The following is a 16,012-nucleotide window of genomic DNA, read 5'->3' on the forward strand; positions in this document are numbered from 1 at the left end:
TATAGAAACAGAAGAACAATTAATTTCTTATTGAGACATTATACCATATTTTATCACTTCCTCAATTCTTATTAGCAACTATTCGCCATTTCACTTAGTATATTTCTATAAACAATATTTGGACTGGAAAGTTTACTGCTTCGAAAAAAGTGGCTATAAGAATAATTAAATACGGTAGCTTATAAATGAGACTGTTATTTTTGGTGTGTATTCAACGCACTGATAGCATGACTAATCTAAAAATTAATATTCATTACATACCAAACACTTGTATAAACGCTGTTACATACAAAGACTATAAACTAGGATGTTTTGTAAACAATTGTAGTTTTTACCTAGGACAGGTATATCGCGTTACATAGACAAAAGCGTAACAAAATATGTTGCTATTTGATCAAGTCAAACTGGTTTGAGTCAACGTACAAATTAGCTAGCGATAACTGGTCGTCGCAGACGCGTAGTGGACGCATTGGACATGTAAACATGCCGGCCGTAATGTGGAAAACATCTGACGATTTGGAAAATATACTTGTGTAAGTTTTTTTAATTATATATTATGTTGATGATTGTTAGCCACATCTACATATATCATTACACATTTAATTATGGGTATAGAATTTAATTAGGTGGTTAATGGAATAAATTGTGAGGCAATATTGCACTCATTATATTTTTATTGGATTTAAAATAATATACAGTGAACAAACCATTTTGCCCATAATCGTGTTATATATTAATATTGAATTACCGAATTTTAATTAATACAATAGATAAAGTTATTTATAAACTGATATGCCTCTTTCAGCTGTATTAAAACCTTTGCAACCAACTTTAAAATGATGAATAATTGTATTATTTCCTGCTAGTTGGATTTCTATTATATGTGGTTTAGAAATTAAATTACGTTATAGTTTATATTTAGACAAATGTTATTTGATTTAAGGATTCCTACAGCTTATCACTAAACAATATTTAAACAAATACATTACACTCAAAAGCCAAAACGGAATACACATGGAAACAGAAACATAAAGCACAGTTTTACAAACCACAGTTCTAAGATTGATTGATTGGTTGAATATAATATATGTATATTTAATATGAAGGAACAAACAAAGCCATTATTAGTAAAAGATACCTGGGTCCTTTAAATATTTTTTAAATATATCGATTTTCTGGTAATATATGTTGTAATCTGTAGGTATACGATACGTAACCGAGTTTCGTAAATAGTTGGTCTTAAAGATCGAGGAATTTTGAATAATTGGGTTTGCCTTGTATTGTGTGATGAAGGGGTCTTTAATAGCAAAAGCGATAACAAGTCAGGGCAGTCAATTAAACCAGTGCAAATAGCATGTAAATATATACTTGCAGGAATCTAAGTAGCTGCTAAACTTTTAGAAATCCTTAAAACTTAAGGAACTTTTTTGAATGTTCTCTATTGCTTCAATTTATTTCTTGTAGATGGGGGACCTAACAATGCATGCATATTCTAGTGTGCTCCTAACAAAAACAAAGTACAGGCATTTTATAAAATTTATGTTATTGAAAGATTTGCATTCACTTTTGACGAAGCCAAGTTGTTTATATGCTTTTAGTGTTATATTATCTGTATGATTAGAGAAACACATCTTATTATCTATTAGTATCCGCAAGTCTCCAACTAAATTCACCTCTTTAATTGTTGTACTTATCTCTTATTTTATAAAAAATTGTATTTTCTTATGTTTGCGAGTAAAAGTAATTTTACTGCATTTTCCAATATTTAAGGATAGGTTATTCTGTTTGTAATAGGTTAGCAAATTTGATCTTATCATACCTTAATACTACGTCTGCATATTTTGCTATTGCCTTTACTAAGGCGCATGTAGATTCATTCTTGGTTTGTGGCAGCCCAACAAGTTGTTCATTCTATTCCACTGTTGTTGCTGATTTATTTGGCATCGTAGTTCGTCTATAATAGAACTATTAATTTGAATATCATTTTTTCAATTCATTAACATCCTCTCTTAGGCACTCAGTTTCCTTCAATAAGGGGTTGATGATAGAATTGATCTCTTCCCTTATCTCGACAAAAACATTTTCAGGTCAAAATGACCAAGTTTGGAATCTATAACCTGGTTAATACCCTCAGTGATTAACTTCTGCAAATCGTCCTTCGATACGCAGCGATCACAAAGCCCAGTTCCTTTTATTGCGTCGCGTCGTTGTGGCGGAACTTTATCAGGAGAGGTTCTCCTCTGACCGCGATGTTCTCAAAGAGCAAGGCGGACACGTCCAGGAATCGATTACTACATCAGACGTTACATTCGCACACTTATTGTGACACCCTCTAAAGCATTTCGTACATTCTTCCCTGGAGCAAGTAATACGTTATAAAGTATGTGTTTCGTTAACAATTTCCTTGTAAGTAATTTCTTCCTAAAACCTTTTACCTTAAATCATTTATGTTACGTAACTGAACAATCCATTGGATTGTTCAAATAATTGTATTTATATAAAAATTATGTATATTGAATACTGGTTCACACAAAAGGTTGGAAATCACTGCTTTACAGTAGGGGAGCCCAAGCGGGGACTTCGGGATTTACTAAAGCGCGGCAGATCAATATACAGATCATACCCGCCGCCCGTGAAGGATACAGGATCAGATTAGTAAAAAAAATTGATCATCAGAAATTCTCGTCGATGGATTCTCGATCATCAAAAAAAAACGTCATCTCGACATTCTTTAGCGTAGCTAATTTTTTATTTTATTTTGAAGGAAATAATTCAAGAATAATGAAAAATATATAATCTGACGATTTACGCAAGCCGAAATAACAAGCATGCAGCTGTGTGATGCCTACATTTCCTTCTCCGCGTTTCTATTCCTCTCTCACTCTTTCTCTGTCTATTACTAAGGTTATTATGTGTGTGTGTGTGTGTGTGACTAAGTGACTCGCTTATAACTTTGAACGACTGAACCGATCGGAATCTACTAAACGGCGTTCTAAAGAGTTCCCTCAAAATTAGATTTCCTGTGAATTTAAATCGATTCTGACCGATAGATTTTGATAAATTTTGAAAAATCTCAAAAAATATAAGAAAATTTTCTGGCTTTATCGATCAACTTCAACTAACCTTCATTTAAGCCTGAAAAACCACGTCGATCGCCACCAAGCTGATCAAAATCGATTGATTCGTTCGAGAGATATCGTGAACGAAAGAAAACCGAAAAAAGTGTTTTTAAGTGTAATACGTCACGTCAGGTCAGGCGACTCCCTCGAGATAATCGTCACATTATGAGACAGCACGTATAGAACATAAAGATGAACTATATATATCTTAATTTGACGCGCTTGAGTATTTCAAAATGGCGAATTTTTTTGCACATTATGAAAATGGTCGCGAGTTTGCGTCCCATCGAAATCGTCACATTAGTGAATGAGAGCTTTTTTTTGGTGCACTTATTTTACTAAAATTTAGTTTTATGGCGTCTTAATTTGGTATTATAAAAGGCTATTTAACCAAAGTAAACTTTAACCACAGGTTTAACGCATATTATTTGAAGATCTTGATTTTTGCCAAAATAAATATTTATTTTGTATCAGTAGATATATTAGGCTTATTTACATTAAAAAATAACGAAAACCAGGCGCAATAATGCTACGTAATTTAAGTACTTAACCATAGTTATTGTCACCATATTTCCTTTCTTATAAATAATGTTATCTTGTTGACTGAATATGTAAATTAGTGGCTTATCTGAGTTCGAATATTACCAATAGAATTGTATATAACATATAGTTTGAAGGGAATCCCAGTTCGGCTTAAACATGAAATTAGCTTTTAACAGATTTATCAAGTTTAGTGTGCTAAATACGCCAGTGAGAAAGTTTTCCGAAGAATGTAGACGGTAATATATTTGAAATTGCGTTGTATTACGTTAGTTGTGTGTGAGTTTTATATAAATATTCTAATGGTGTATCGGGTTTTTTTCTCGTAGTGTCCAAAACCTCAGTTAATTTATGTCTCTAACAAATATTGTTTGAAAAATCAATTTCGGGTATTATTATATTCCTTGTGAGCTAGTAACCCGCGGATGCCTTGATAGACCTACGAAAATAAAAAGTACAAATGACCTTGATTTAAAATTCCAGACGATTTTTACTGGTGTCTTCGGTCTCTTAACCAGATTACTAATAGGGTAGCGAAAAGTTAATCAAATTTCATACATAAAAATATTATAAACAGTCCAGATAGGAATCATCACTTTTACACACCCATGTTTTTTTTTCAGGTTCAATCCTATTCTTCATACGATTTTTATTAATTCACAATTAAGCAACTATTTCAAATCGGTATAATTCCTGTGGTCCATCTTTAAGCATCTAAAATCATGAGTAATTTTGCGGTTAATACGAAAGATGTTGGTTCTGTAACAATTAGTAAACAATCCATCATAAAGCCAAAAGGTTATCACATCTTTAATATCTCCGGGCTCACGAACATTCAGTAGTAGATTGCTCCAGAGTTAACTTGTCAAAATGGTGGCACAAGTAGTGTCGGGACTCGAAGTAGCTAGGTAATTTATCAATTATGCCAACAAAGAAATTTCAAATGCATGCCCTATTCTATTCTAGCTTGTAACTATTTTCATATATCCTCTTGTGTTCATACCTTTAAGATAGTATTATATTATGTAAGTATTATAACAAAGAGCCTAAAATATATAAGTGGATAAAATATATAAGCTATCTAACATCTGTAATGTATTAATAAGAATAAGTAGTAATTAGTGTAATAGAATGGAATTTTTTTTTATCAATATTGTAGATCAATTCAAGATGATCTTCGTAAACAAGTTTCGGAGATGCGAAAAAAAGTTCCGGGTTTGAAGCCTCGCCTGGCGATCGTACAGGTCGGTGGTCGGGAAGACTCCAATGTCTACATCAGGATGAAGCTGAAGGCTGCTGAGAATATCGGCATCCATGCTGAACATATCAAACTTCCAAGGGACTGTACGGAATCTGAGGTATTTTAACAAACTTAAAATATTTCCTTCCTTCATGGAACGCTTGGAATACGTCTACGAAATTAAATTTGACTAAAAGTTTTTGGTTTGGAAGGCACAAAATTATTAATGCGTATCGGTAAATTACAAAACGATATTTTTTTAAATTTGTGGGTAGAGTATTATAAAAAAAATGTCGTTTTGAATGTTAGTAGCTACCATCGTAGATATATCGCTTCTTTATTTAAAAAAATAAGCAGATAATTTTATCAGTCCGGTGGTAAATCGAAAATCAAAATTTTAAATACCTACTTACTACAACTTAAAATATAGAAAGCAGAAAATCCCAGATCACACCACTTTCAAAAACATACGTCAATTAAATAATATCTGTCAAAATAAACTTAAGATAAGAAGCGACCTCGGGCCTTGACTTTAATATTAAACTGTTTGTTCACAAAATTACGTAAATTTATGTAATAGGTGTAACTATATATTTTTGTACAATAACTTGATTCTTATATAAAAATTAAAACATTACAAATCTACGATATGATACTTCATTGTAATACTTATAATATACAATCAGATTTTATATTTTATTTATGTTTATTACTAACCTACATAATAATAATAATTAAACATTGATATAAAGAAAATTCAACTTTAGCTTTAATGCCGGCAGCATTTCCTCGCTGTATTGCTGTCTTTCGTTGAGCGGAAAATACACGAGCTCTGGGGCACTGGTACTATCTTCCAGACGACAACTTAAATCTTTAATTATCCTTTTTAAAAGTGTCCTGTAGACAAAATTAGGCAATCCTTAAGCGATATAAACAAAAATTATTTTGAATAATGATGCTGTACCTAAAGAATAATCATTTAATATTATTGATATTAATAACGGGTCAAGGCATCAATCGACTGTCTAAATCGTAAAGCTTGACCTATCCCTGATAAATTACGATTAAAATGCAATTATAGTGATTGTCAGTGTAGTTATTTATTGCATTGATATTTGCTTGATAACTCTTAGTTTAATGAAAAAAAAAATGAAAAAAAAGAAGATGAAGAAGACTTCAATAGCGTTTAAGAGCAAGCGCCACCATATTATTGCATGGTGATGAATCCCAAGTGATGAAAATATGCACAAAATTTGGAGCTGAACTAATATGGAGCCGTGATTCGACAAATTTACCTAGATCTCATTTTTAAACTACGTACATATTTCGCATGACTGTTTGAAAGAATATTGCGCCTTTAGAATTATTAATCTTGGAATTAACTTTGTTAGTGTGATTTTTGTGTCATCATTATTAATTTTTTTGAAATGTCGAAAGCTTTCGAATGATTTCGGGATGGGGAAAATTTTAAAGGAAACAAAAAAAACACGGCATTAAAAATGAAAATCTAAAAATAACTTACGCACCTTATGAGAGCCAATTGTAGATTAATTAAAAAAAAATCAATTATGATATTAATGACATCGTTACTGTTTAGCTGATCAATGTTGGCGTTTAAATACGTTTTTTTTATATATCTGGAAATTGAGGTTTGAAAATTATTGTTTCATACGTCACACTAAGTAACTACTCAGATAATAAGGTTATCTCACGTCAATTTACTCTCTATGTTTTATTTTGACCGAAAAATTCTACCGTTACAGTCACGCAAAACATAAAAAAACAAATGTTAAAATTTTTGTGTATTGACAATATTAAATGCTAACTGTTTCTTATCTTACATTTACTGCCAGTTCTCTTATCAAGGGCGTAGAAAGGACGAAAAGAACTCGCAAATTGCACCACGCTTTTTAAACGCCAAATTTTTTAACAGTGTTTGTAAGAATTACATTTTATAACTCTTGAATACAGATAGAGCACAATTTTATATAGCTTTACATTATAATATACCTGTAACATGTTAAAATTTCTTTCAAGATAAAATGTAATCATGTTAAATAAATAAAATTTGTAAATTTTATCTTTTGGAATGTCCGTCTGCTGTGTTGGTATTTTTTATGTTTGTACAAACAATCAATAATTTTTTTACATAATTTTATTTTTATTGTTAATATTTTTGTTTTGTTAAGAATTTATAGCTGTCATTCTATGATACTATCGTTGTTACATGTGTGTGTGTGCTTTAATAAAAAAAATGTTTTCTTCTTTCTTTCTATCAAACTATATCTTTTTTATAGTTGCTAATCCGACTAGGCGAGTTAAACGAATCACCAGATGTACACGGTATCATCGTCCAGATGCCTCTGGACTCCATTCACCCCATCGACAACCACCTTATTACAGATGCTGTTTCGCCGCATAAAGATGTCGACGGGTCAGTATCATTTTTATGTGTATCAAAATTAGTAGAGTGAGGGTAATACTGTTTTATATTTCTTATACAAATAACAAAAGGTACTATTGTTTATTTTTTTAAGTACTACGCGATTAACCAATTCAAATAAATATATTATATACAGTCCACTTTCCTAGTTGGCATTTAAAGTTTCATACAGTATACACAGTTTAATAATTTTAATCTAATGGAGTGAGTATTTGAATTTGGCGCCTTTTATACGTTTGAATACTTGTGGTATATCACTGTATAGAGATAAATATATGGCAGTTTCTGGCTTTAAAATTCGGCTATGGAATTTCGGAAATGTAAAATAATATTCGGAATGTAAAAAATACTGTAATTTAAACTTCTAAGGCATGGATCACTATTTTGGAATTAATGTTTTTACGCATTTAATTACAAATTTAGAAGAAGTTTGACGTAAATTTTCATAAAAAGAATTCGTGTTATGACAAATGTTACAATACAGCCTTTTCTTATACAGTCTAAACACATTGAACGAAGGACGGGCGGCTTTAGGAGATCTGTCAGGGTTCGTACCCTGCACTCCTGCAGGTTGCGTGGAGCTGATCAAACGCACTGGAGTCTCCATATCGGGGAAACGGGCAGTGGTTTTGGGCCGTAGCAGAATTGTCGGCACTCCTATATCCGAGTTGCTCAAGTGGGAGAATGCCACTGTAACCATTTGCCATTCAAAGACGACTAATTTAAGTGAAGTGGTAAGAGTATTTTATAATAAAAATTCTAAGGGTCCGTTTTAATATTATAAAAAACACTAGCGTTGCTGTGGCTAAGGTTTTTGTTATATAACATAGTAGTAAGCTATTCAAGGGAAGGTAGGAGAACTGATGTGAAAGGTAGATAGCTTATGTGAAACGTTGATACTTTTAACACAGTCACAGCCATCTGTTAGAATTGTATCAAATAATAAACAAATAATTTTCAATAAAATAAAATTGCGACTATAATTAAAGATCCTATCACTTAAGTTAATCGACTATGAAATAATTTTTGGAATCGTTTCAGTAGTTTGCGCAGAGCGCCTTTTGCGTTTTCTCCGTTTAAAATATAGTATTGATAAATAATTTCTTTTCTAGACAAAAACAGCTGATATTTTGGTGGTCGGTATCGGAAAACCAGAATTAGTTCGTGGATCATGGATCAAACCGGGAGCTGTTGTCATTGACTGTGGGATCAATCCAATTCCAGGTTAATATTTTTATTAATAATAAAGATCAATAACTGTTAATATTACACGTAGATAATGATTCCACTTTTCGAAACAAACGCAATCTACATAAAATGATATCATTCCTAATTGTTCCCACAGAAGAATTGTTTTCAAAACACTCTCTATTGAATTACGATTAATAAATCGGCAGTATGAGTTTGTGAGCAGAGGAAATGGTATGGTTTTTACATGCGTTTCATTCAAATAACATTTTATCGGATTTTATTGCCATTTGTAATCAGCCAATTATAACAGTGTTGAGTTTTTTTTTGTATTCGAAATAAATATTCATTATGTATTTACAAAATGAGGAAATGTATATTGTTTTAAAAAAAGAATTTAAAATCCGGAACATACAGTTAATTTTATCTGGATTTTCCACGCTACAATTCACACGAGTTTGTCTCGTTTGCATTAATGAATCTTAGTTTATCGGTGGTGTTCTAGTTATAGAAAATTCTCAAACGAAAGAAATCTTAAAATGTAGAAAACAAAATCTTCTTTGATTGACTTGAGATTTTATTAAAAAGTTATGGCTTTTCACAAAACAATTAATGTAATATTTTTTGATACCTGTGAAACTTCGGGCAACAACTCCTACACAGAACTTGAAGATTACATTTTTTTAAGGTAATATTTGGCGAACGGATGCAGGCTAACCTGATGTTAAGTGATAACATGGACCGCCGCCCATGGACACTCACATTGCCATAGGGCTCGCCAATGCGTTGCTAGGCTTTTCGAATTCGTACGCTCTCTTGAAGCTTTTGTCTTGTTCTACATGACATGCGATCCCATTCTGAATTTTTTTCACACCAAAGCTGACCTGAGTCTCATTATGTAGGCCTGTTTTAAATTGATATGCACTTTTCCTTTATTGCTAAAAATGGTTGTATTATCTACTTGACAGACGCAACGAAGAGCAGTGGCCAACGACTAGTCGGGGACGTAGCATACGCGGAGGCTCTACAAGTAGCGTCGCATGTAACGCCCGTGCCAGGTGGAGTTGGCCCAATGACCGTGGCCATGTTGATGCGAAACACAGTCACCGCTGCCCAGCGATATGTTGAACGGCTCATCACACCAGTTTGGCCGCTTAAAGTTTTGAGGCTTAACATTCTATCACCACCGCCTAGGTATTAAGATTTATACTGATATATATGTATACTAGCGGATCCGACAGACGTTGTCCTGTCTATACGTCTTTAATTTGAAAATTTCAAACTTTTTTTAATAAGCTAAAACATTCTGGACCATTTTGATGAAAATTATTATTCAAATGTTATGACAATATCTAACGATCCAGCACATGGTCTACAATAACACAATGATAACAAAACTTTTTTTTAATTTGATCGCAGCGCTAACTGTCGGGACAGACTAAAATTAAAATTCGAATATTATTTAAAATTTGACAGTGCGATGGTAGCGGCGTCTGTCGGATCCAATGTAAAACATTCCAAAATCAACAACTACTAATTAATTAAAAAAAACATTGTCCAGCGGACAAAATTGTGAATCTAAACCATTCTCGAATCTCCACAAACACACACAAAAAATTTCATCAAAATTGGTCCAGTCGTTTAGGAGGAGTTCAGTCACATACAAACGCACACAAGAAATATATATATTAAGATAATATAATAAGTTACTGAATTCAGTTTATTCTACTGTCAATATTAAAAGAGCTAACAAGATCTACTTTGAAAAATACTGTACGATCACGACTAAAATAAAAAGCTAAAAACTAGCGAAAAAATATCCTTTTATTTTCATTATTTTTCATGTCTAAAATTATTTATTATTTCGCGAAAAAGGCTTATAACTGCAAATAATATGTTACTGTAAATTTTACATAAAAAGTTTGTACTAGTTTATTATTTATATATAAATCCATGATAATTCATTCCATTCCATTCCAGCGACATAGCGATCGCTCGTTCGCAAAAACCAAAGGACATCGGCAATTTAGTCGAGGAACTAGGCTTGTTTCCAAACGAAATCTCGCAGTATGGAAACACAAAGGCGAAGATATCGCTCAAAGTACTCGACCGGTTGAAGGACCAACAAGGTGGCAAATACATCGTAGTTGCAGGGTAAGATTTTTATTATTATTATAAATTTAATATTAATTGATTACTCCTATTTTGTTTTCAATATATCGATTTATCTCTGGTAGTATAAAATCATTTATATATAATTAATTAGTTACAGGACAAAAAGGAAAGCTTCTAAACATTTTTAATACTGTTACCAAGTACTCTCGCGTAATATGTTAGGAATTCGATTTTATGTATTAACTGTAGGGTGATTATGTTTATAATATAATTAATAAATTAAAGGTGAAAACTTATTTCAATTCACAAACATTTATGTTATTATATGTATATGACATAGCTCTGAATCGTTATGTAAGGTTTTATTTACAATACTATTATTTTCAGTATAACTCCAACACCCTTGGGTGAGGGTAAAAGTACCACCTTACTGGGTCTGGTTCAAGCCCTGACTGCTCACAGAGGTCGTAACTCCTTCGCCTGCATGCGTCAGCCCAGCCAGGGTCCGACTTTTGGAGTCAAGGGCGGAGCCGCTGGAGGTGGTTATTCACAGGTAAATATGTGTAAAAAAATAATTAGGAAAAATTAAAAAAGTTTTGTTAATTAAAATGGAATAAAACAAGCTTGATACAAAAGCCTAGAGTTATTATTTAAAATAGAAGCAACTAATAATTATATATTTTAAATGCGAACTCCATTTTAAGAAAATATATAACATTTTTTGGAAGTAAACAGTTTAGATTAATACAAATGATAATACAAATCCACTTAGTAAAGTCTTTCTCACGCCATTAGGTCATTCCCATGGAAGATTTCAACCTGCATCTCACTGGCGACATTCACGCAGTTACTGCAGCAAACAACCTTCTTGCTGCTCAAATGGATGCCAGGATATTCCACGAATTAACCCAAAAAGATGGTCCACTATATGACCGATTGGTACCAAAGATCAAGGGAGTGAGGAAGTTCTCAGCAATCCAACTAAGAAGGTTGAACCGTCTGGGAATTAACAAGACAGACCCTGACCTATTGACACCGGAAGAGAGAACCAAGTTTGCAAGACTTGATATTGACACAACTAAAATCATGTGGAATAGAGGTAATTTTAATTTTTGCGGATAAAACAATAATTATCGGTACTACCCTCGATTTTATAAAACTGTATTGATAAGCTGATAGATAAAACAAAAATATATTTCGGCGTCTGTATTCTAGAAGAAAAATGCTTAAGTAATAGCATAAATCAAATAGTATAAATAGTATATATATGTGTATAATATATACATACTATATATACTATTATATAGTATATATATATATGAATAGTATATGATATGACATCGCAATATCAATGGCCATATTTCAATAGAAATATCCCTTAATAAAAAGAAGTTACATACAGATCGGAGATCTAAAATTTTATATCTATCAAATACTGCCAAACTTAGTTAATTAAAGGAATACAATTATTACTAATTAGTTGGTTAAAATTGCTCTTTTAATCTTTTCTCTAAGGATACGGATTCAAATTTAAGACTACGTTAAAATCTAAAAGTTTCAAGATAGGTCATGGGAGTCTTTATTTTTTTCAATTATTCTGACCGATTTCTACATTGTTCAAATATTCAAAATACTATTCCAGTGGTGGACTTAAACGACAGATACCTCCGAAAGATTACAATTGGCCAATCACCAACTGAAAAAGGATTCACTCGGGAGACCAGCTTCGATATCTCCGTTGCCTCAGAGATCATGGCTGTACTGGCTTTGGGCAAGGACATTGAAGACATCAAAGACCGACTTTCTAACATGGTAGTTGCCCTGGATAAACGTGGCAACCCGGTCACTGCTGATGATCTTGTAAGTTTATATTTAAACGCATATTTGGACTAGAATAGAATCAGAATGATGTATTAAACCATCTATCGTTACATAATATGTACTGTACTGTTTTAATAAAGATAAAAATTGGGAATCTTTCCGAAGAAGTATGTACAAACCAATTCGATTTAGGGTCCATCAAGAATAGAGCGTACCACTTAACATCACGTGAGCCTTCTGCCTCTTTTGGTCCCTGTTCAATAAAAAAAAGTATTTCCGAACCAATAAAACTTAAGTTACTTTTGAAATAGAACTTAAGTAGCTTAGTAAAGGCACTCATACTGTCAGAAAACTATTAAATATATGTATTTATTTTTTATTATCCATATTTAATTTATTTTATGTAAGATTAATTTAGTTTTATGATTACTTATTAATTATTACCACAATCTTACTCTTCAGGGTGTAACTGGAGCTCTCATGGTTCTCCTGAAAGACGCCTTCCAGCCAACCCTGATGCAGACCCTGGAAGGTACCCCAGTACTGGTTCACACGGGTCCCTTCGCCAACATCGCTCATGGCTGCTCGTCCATCATCGCTGACAAGATCGCCATGAAGCTCGTCAAGGAGAACGGTTTTGTCGCCACTGAAGCTGGATTTGGTTCTGATATCGGTGAGACATTGTTTTTTAACATAGAATTATCTAGAACATTTTTGTTTGTATAAAAAAGTATTTTTGGAAACGTTTATAACCCTCACATTTTTCGTTTTAAACCATAGATAATTATTATTTATGATATCCCTAAATCATCAATAGAGCATAGGGATAACACATATCTGCGGCTATTTTACCCTTACAACAATAGAACAAAGATTCCTTCCTACCTATACATATTTTCCGTCACACCAATTTTTTTAGGCATGGAGAAGTTCTTCGATATAAAGTGCCGGGCTGGTGGTGATAAGCCGCACTGCGCAGTGATCGTATGCACGGTTCGAGCTCTAAAGATGCACGGAGGCGGACCCGCTGTCAGCCCTGGACTGCCCCTGCATCAGGTCTACATGGAGGTGAGCATATTTAGAATTACCTGCACGTAGCTTATGTTTTGTCTTTTATCAAATCGCAATTAACCAAAAATTTATAGATATTGTTAGTGTCAAAGAGATCGATCACAAAAATAATATGAAAATCTTACTGGCTGTCAATAAATTAAAACACGCGGAGAAAAGAAAAAAAAGAAAAACGCATTCTTTCGAATAAATTCGAATTATTGAACAAAAACAAAATCGAATATTAAAATTATACTTAGAAAATTATCCTACGCTCAAATTGTGATACATAAATAGACGTAATTCTACTTATGTATTACTGTAAATTATTTGATTATCACGTATTTTCTCATAGAAGTGATAAAAAGTAACTATATCGAGTTCGAAAGCGATACTATAGATTTAATATTGCCATAAAAATCAATTGTTTTTTTTCACTTGGTAAGAAATTCAATAACTTCTGGAGAGGTAGTAACAATGCACGAAAATCTCTTGACCGGTTATATGAATGGTTTGTTTTAATATTGAAAACATTTTTAGGAAAACTTAGACCTTTTGAACAAAGGTCTCTGCAATCTGGGAAAGCACATAAGCAACGGGAAAAAATTCAACGTACCGGTTGTAATCGCTATCAACAAACATGGGTAAAAGTTCATTCATTCTGTTTTAGTTTATATTTGTAAGTAAAATAATTCTAGTCTAGCATTACATTTAGATTGTCACGATCTTAATTCAACTCGTGCTAGTATACTATATTTAAAAAGACTTCATATATATCAAAAGTCTGGATCATTTTTTTTCTAATAGCCTAGTGTGCCCCACACAGACTATAGGAGTCAGAATAGTTTCCTCACGATGTATTCCTTCACTATACGAGGGAGTGTTGTTGTTAAATACCGCACAGCCGGCGAACTAAACTTACCTGATGACCTCATGACCTCGGGAATGAGAGTCACACGCTGAAGCCACTAAGCTAGCATACATACGTATTAAATGATGAGAGGAATTGGAACAATTGGAACTTTCACGATACGACGAACTAATTAGAACAACTTGTAAATACCGATTCTATTCGAATTATATAATGTTTTCGTTAAGTTTCTGTGACTTCCATACAAACATTTATTGTAATTGCATATTAACAAAATTTCGATAATATTTTTCAGGAACGACACTCAAGCAGAGCTTAACATGGTGAAGGAATACGCCCTTAAGAATGGCGCATTCCGAGCAGTAATCTGCGATCATTGGGCTAAAGGCGGCGCCGGCGCATTGGAATTAGCTGATGCCGTAATCGAAGCTTGTGATACACCTTCCAACTTCAATTACCTCTACCCTCTGGATCTGTCCATACAGGACAAGATACAGAAGATAGCGTTCGAGATGTACGGAGCTGGAAAGGTTGAATACACTGATGATGTACTGGATAAGATTAAGCGGTTCACTGAGAAGGTATAGTTCTAATATATTTCAGATATTACTTTTTTACTTGATTTATTACATATATTTGATATTATTTTTTGGAACACTTATTATTTCTTTCTCGTCAGTAATATAATTTATAAAACGGTTCTTTAAGCGTTGGTTGATACCATTATATTCGAAAACAAATACTTTTTCATATCCCAATATGAGACGTATTTTCAGGGCTATGACAAATTCCCGATCTGCATGGCCAAAACATCAAACTCGTTGACTGGCGATCCTACAATCAAAGGAGCCCCAACTGGCTTCACTCTACGGATTAACGACATATTTGTATCTGTGGGCGCTGGCTTCGTCGTTCCTATGGTCGGTGAAATCTCCAAGATGCCTGGATTGCCCACTCGCCCCAGTATTTATGACATTGACTTGAACACTACCACTGGAGACATAGAAGGTCTATTCTAAATCATGAATAAATTAAATAAATAGTTTTTTTGCTTGTTTACATGTGTATTATTTTATCTATTGCTATGGAAAATCATAAGATTTTGTTAAATAGAGTAAGTAACGAAACTAGTACATAAGAATCATTAATAAAATGCATACTTTTTCTGAATCTATACTTTAAAACAGGCCAGTCAAGCGAGGCAGCCTTGCGAGACTGCCTCGGACATTTGCAGCAGTACGCATGCCGCGCGAGGCGGTCTCGGTCTGTAAGTTTTGTAATCCGAGGCTGCTCGCTCAATCAGTACCTGGCTATTGACTTGGCAGAAATAAAACAAAAATTTCATTTCTTTCAAATATACAAAAGTATAACATAAATACAATTATAATACTTGACTAAGATTTTTCTAACTGATAAATTAAATTAAATATCCTTTACCAACATTAGATTGTGGGCACAGGCCTAACATAAAGGTAAAAGTATCTGCGTTACAAGTGATACCTTTTTTAGTTATGGATTTGTTAGATTAGTATTTCGAATATCAAATATTGATTATATAACTACAAAGTTAAGTTAGATAATAAAGAGATTTTTGTAAAAAAAATAATTCACGAAGGTTAATAATT

At 32.9% G+C, this 16,012-nt stretch overlaps 1 protein-coding gene across 3 annotated transcripts; it reads left to right on the plus strand.

Annotated features, from left to right (window-relative positions):
• Window positions 1-378: 378 nt before the first annotated feature.
• LOC110993574 (C-1-tetrahydrofolate synthase, cytoplasmic) lies at window positions 379-15,444 on the plus strand. 3 transcript variants are annotated; one of them, XM_022259899.2, is made up of 15 exons: window positions 379-533; window positions 4,819-5,017; window positions 7,197-7,333; window positions 7,842-8,076; window positions 8,455-8,566; window positions 9,499-9,724; window positions 10,511-10,684; window positions 11,033-11,198; window positions 11,441-11,744; window positions 12,288-12,505; window positions 12,929-13,139; window positions 13,386-13,534; window positions 14,057-14,160; window positions 14,683-14,968; window positions 15,164-15,444. In XM_022259899.2, exons 1-15 carry the CDS (start codon window positions 484-486, stop codon window positions 15,404-15,406), a joined length of 2,814 nt encoding a protein of 937 aa, XP_022115591.2. In that variant the 5' UTR covers window positions 379-483; the 3' UTR covers window positions 15,407-15,444. The 3 variants fall into 3 exon arrangements, with proteins under 3 accessions (XP_022115591.2, XP_045484837.1, XP_022115592.2); XM_045628881.1 differs by lacking the exon at window positions 379-533 and adding an exon at window positions 3,804-3,898; XM_022259900.2 differs by lacking the exon at window positions 379-533 and adding an exon at window positions 4,440-4,567.
• The last annotated feature ends 568 nt before the right edge of the window (window positions 15,445-16,012 follow it).

Source organism: Pieris rapae, chromosome 7 (assembly GCF_905147795.1).
Source record: "Pieris rapae chromosome 7, ilPieRapa1.1, whole genome shotgun sequence".
In the NCBI taxonomy this organism is placed as follows: Eukaryota; Metazoa; Arthropoda; class Insecta; order Lepidoptera; family Pieridae; genus Pieris; species Pieris rapae.

What these genes read in the sequence shown, in the direction of transcription:
- LOC110993574 (XM_045628881.1), top strand. Translation starts at nt 3,819, where the DNA reads ATGAAATTAGCTTTTAACAGATTTATCAAGTTTAGTGTGCTAAATACG. An exon ending in GGGACTGTACGGAATCTGAG is followed by an intron (nt 5,018 to 7,196) that starts GTATTTTAACAA and finishes TCTTTTTTATAG; the next exon opens with TTGCTAATCCGACTAGGCGA. An exon ending in TGCATCAGGTCTACATGGAG is followed by an intron (nt 13,535 to 14,056) that starts GTGAGCATATTT and finishes AAACATTTTTAG; the next exon opens with GAAAACTTAGACCTTTTGAA.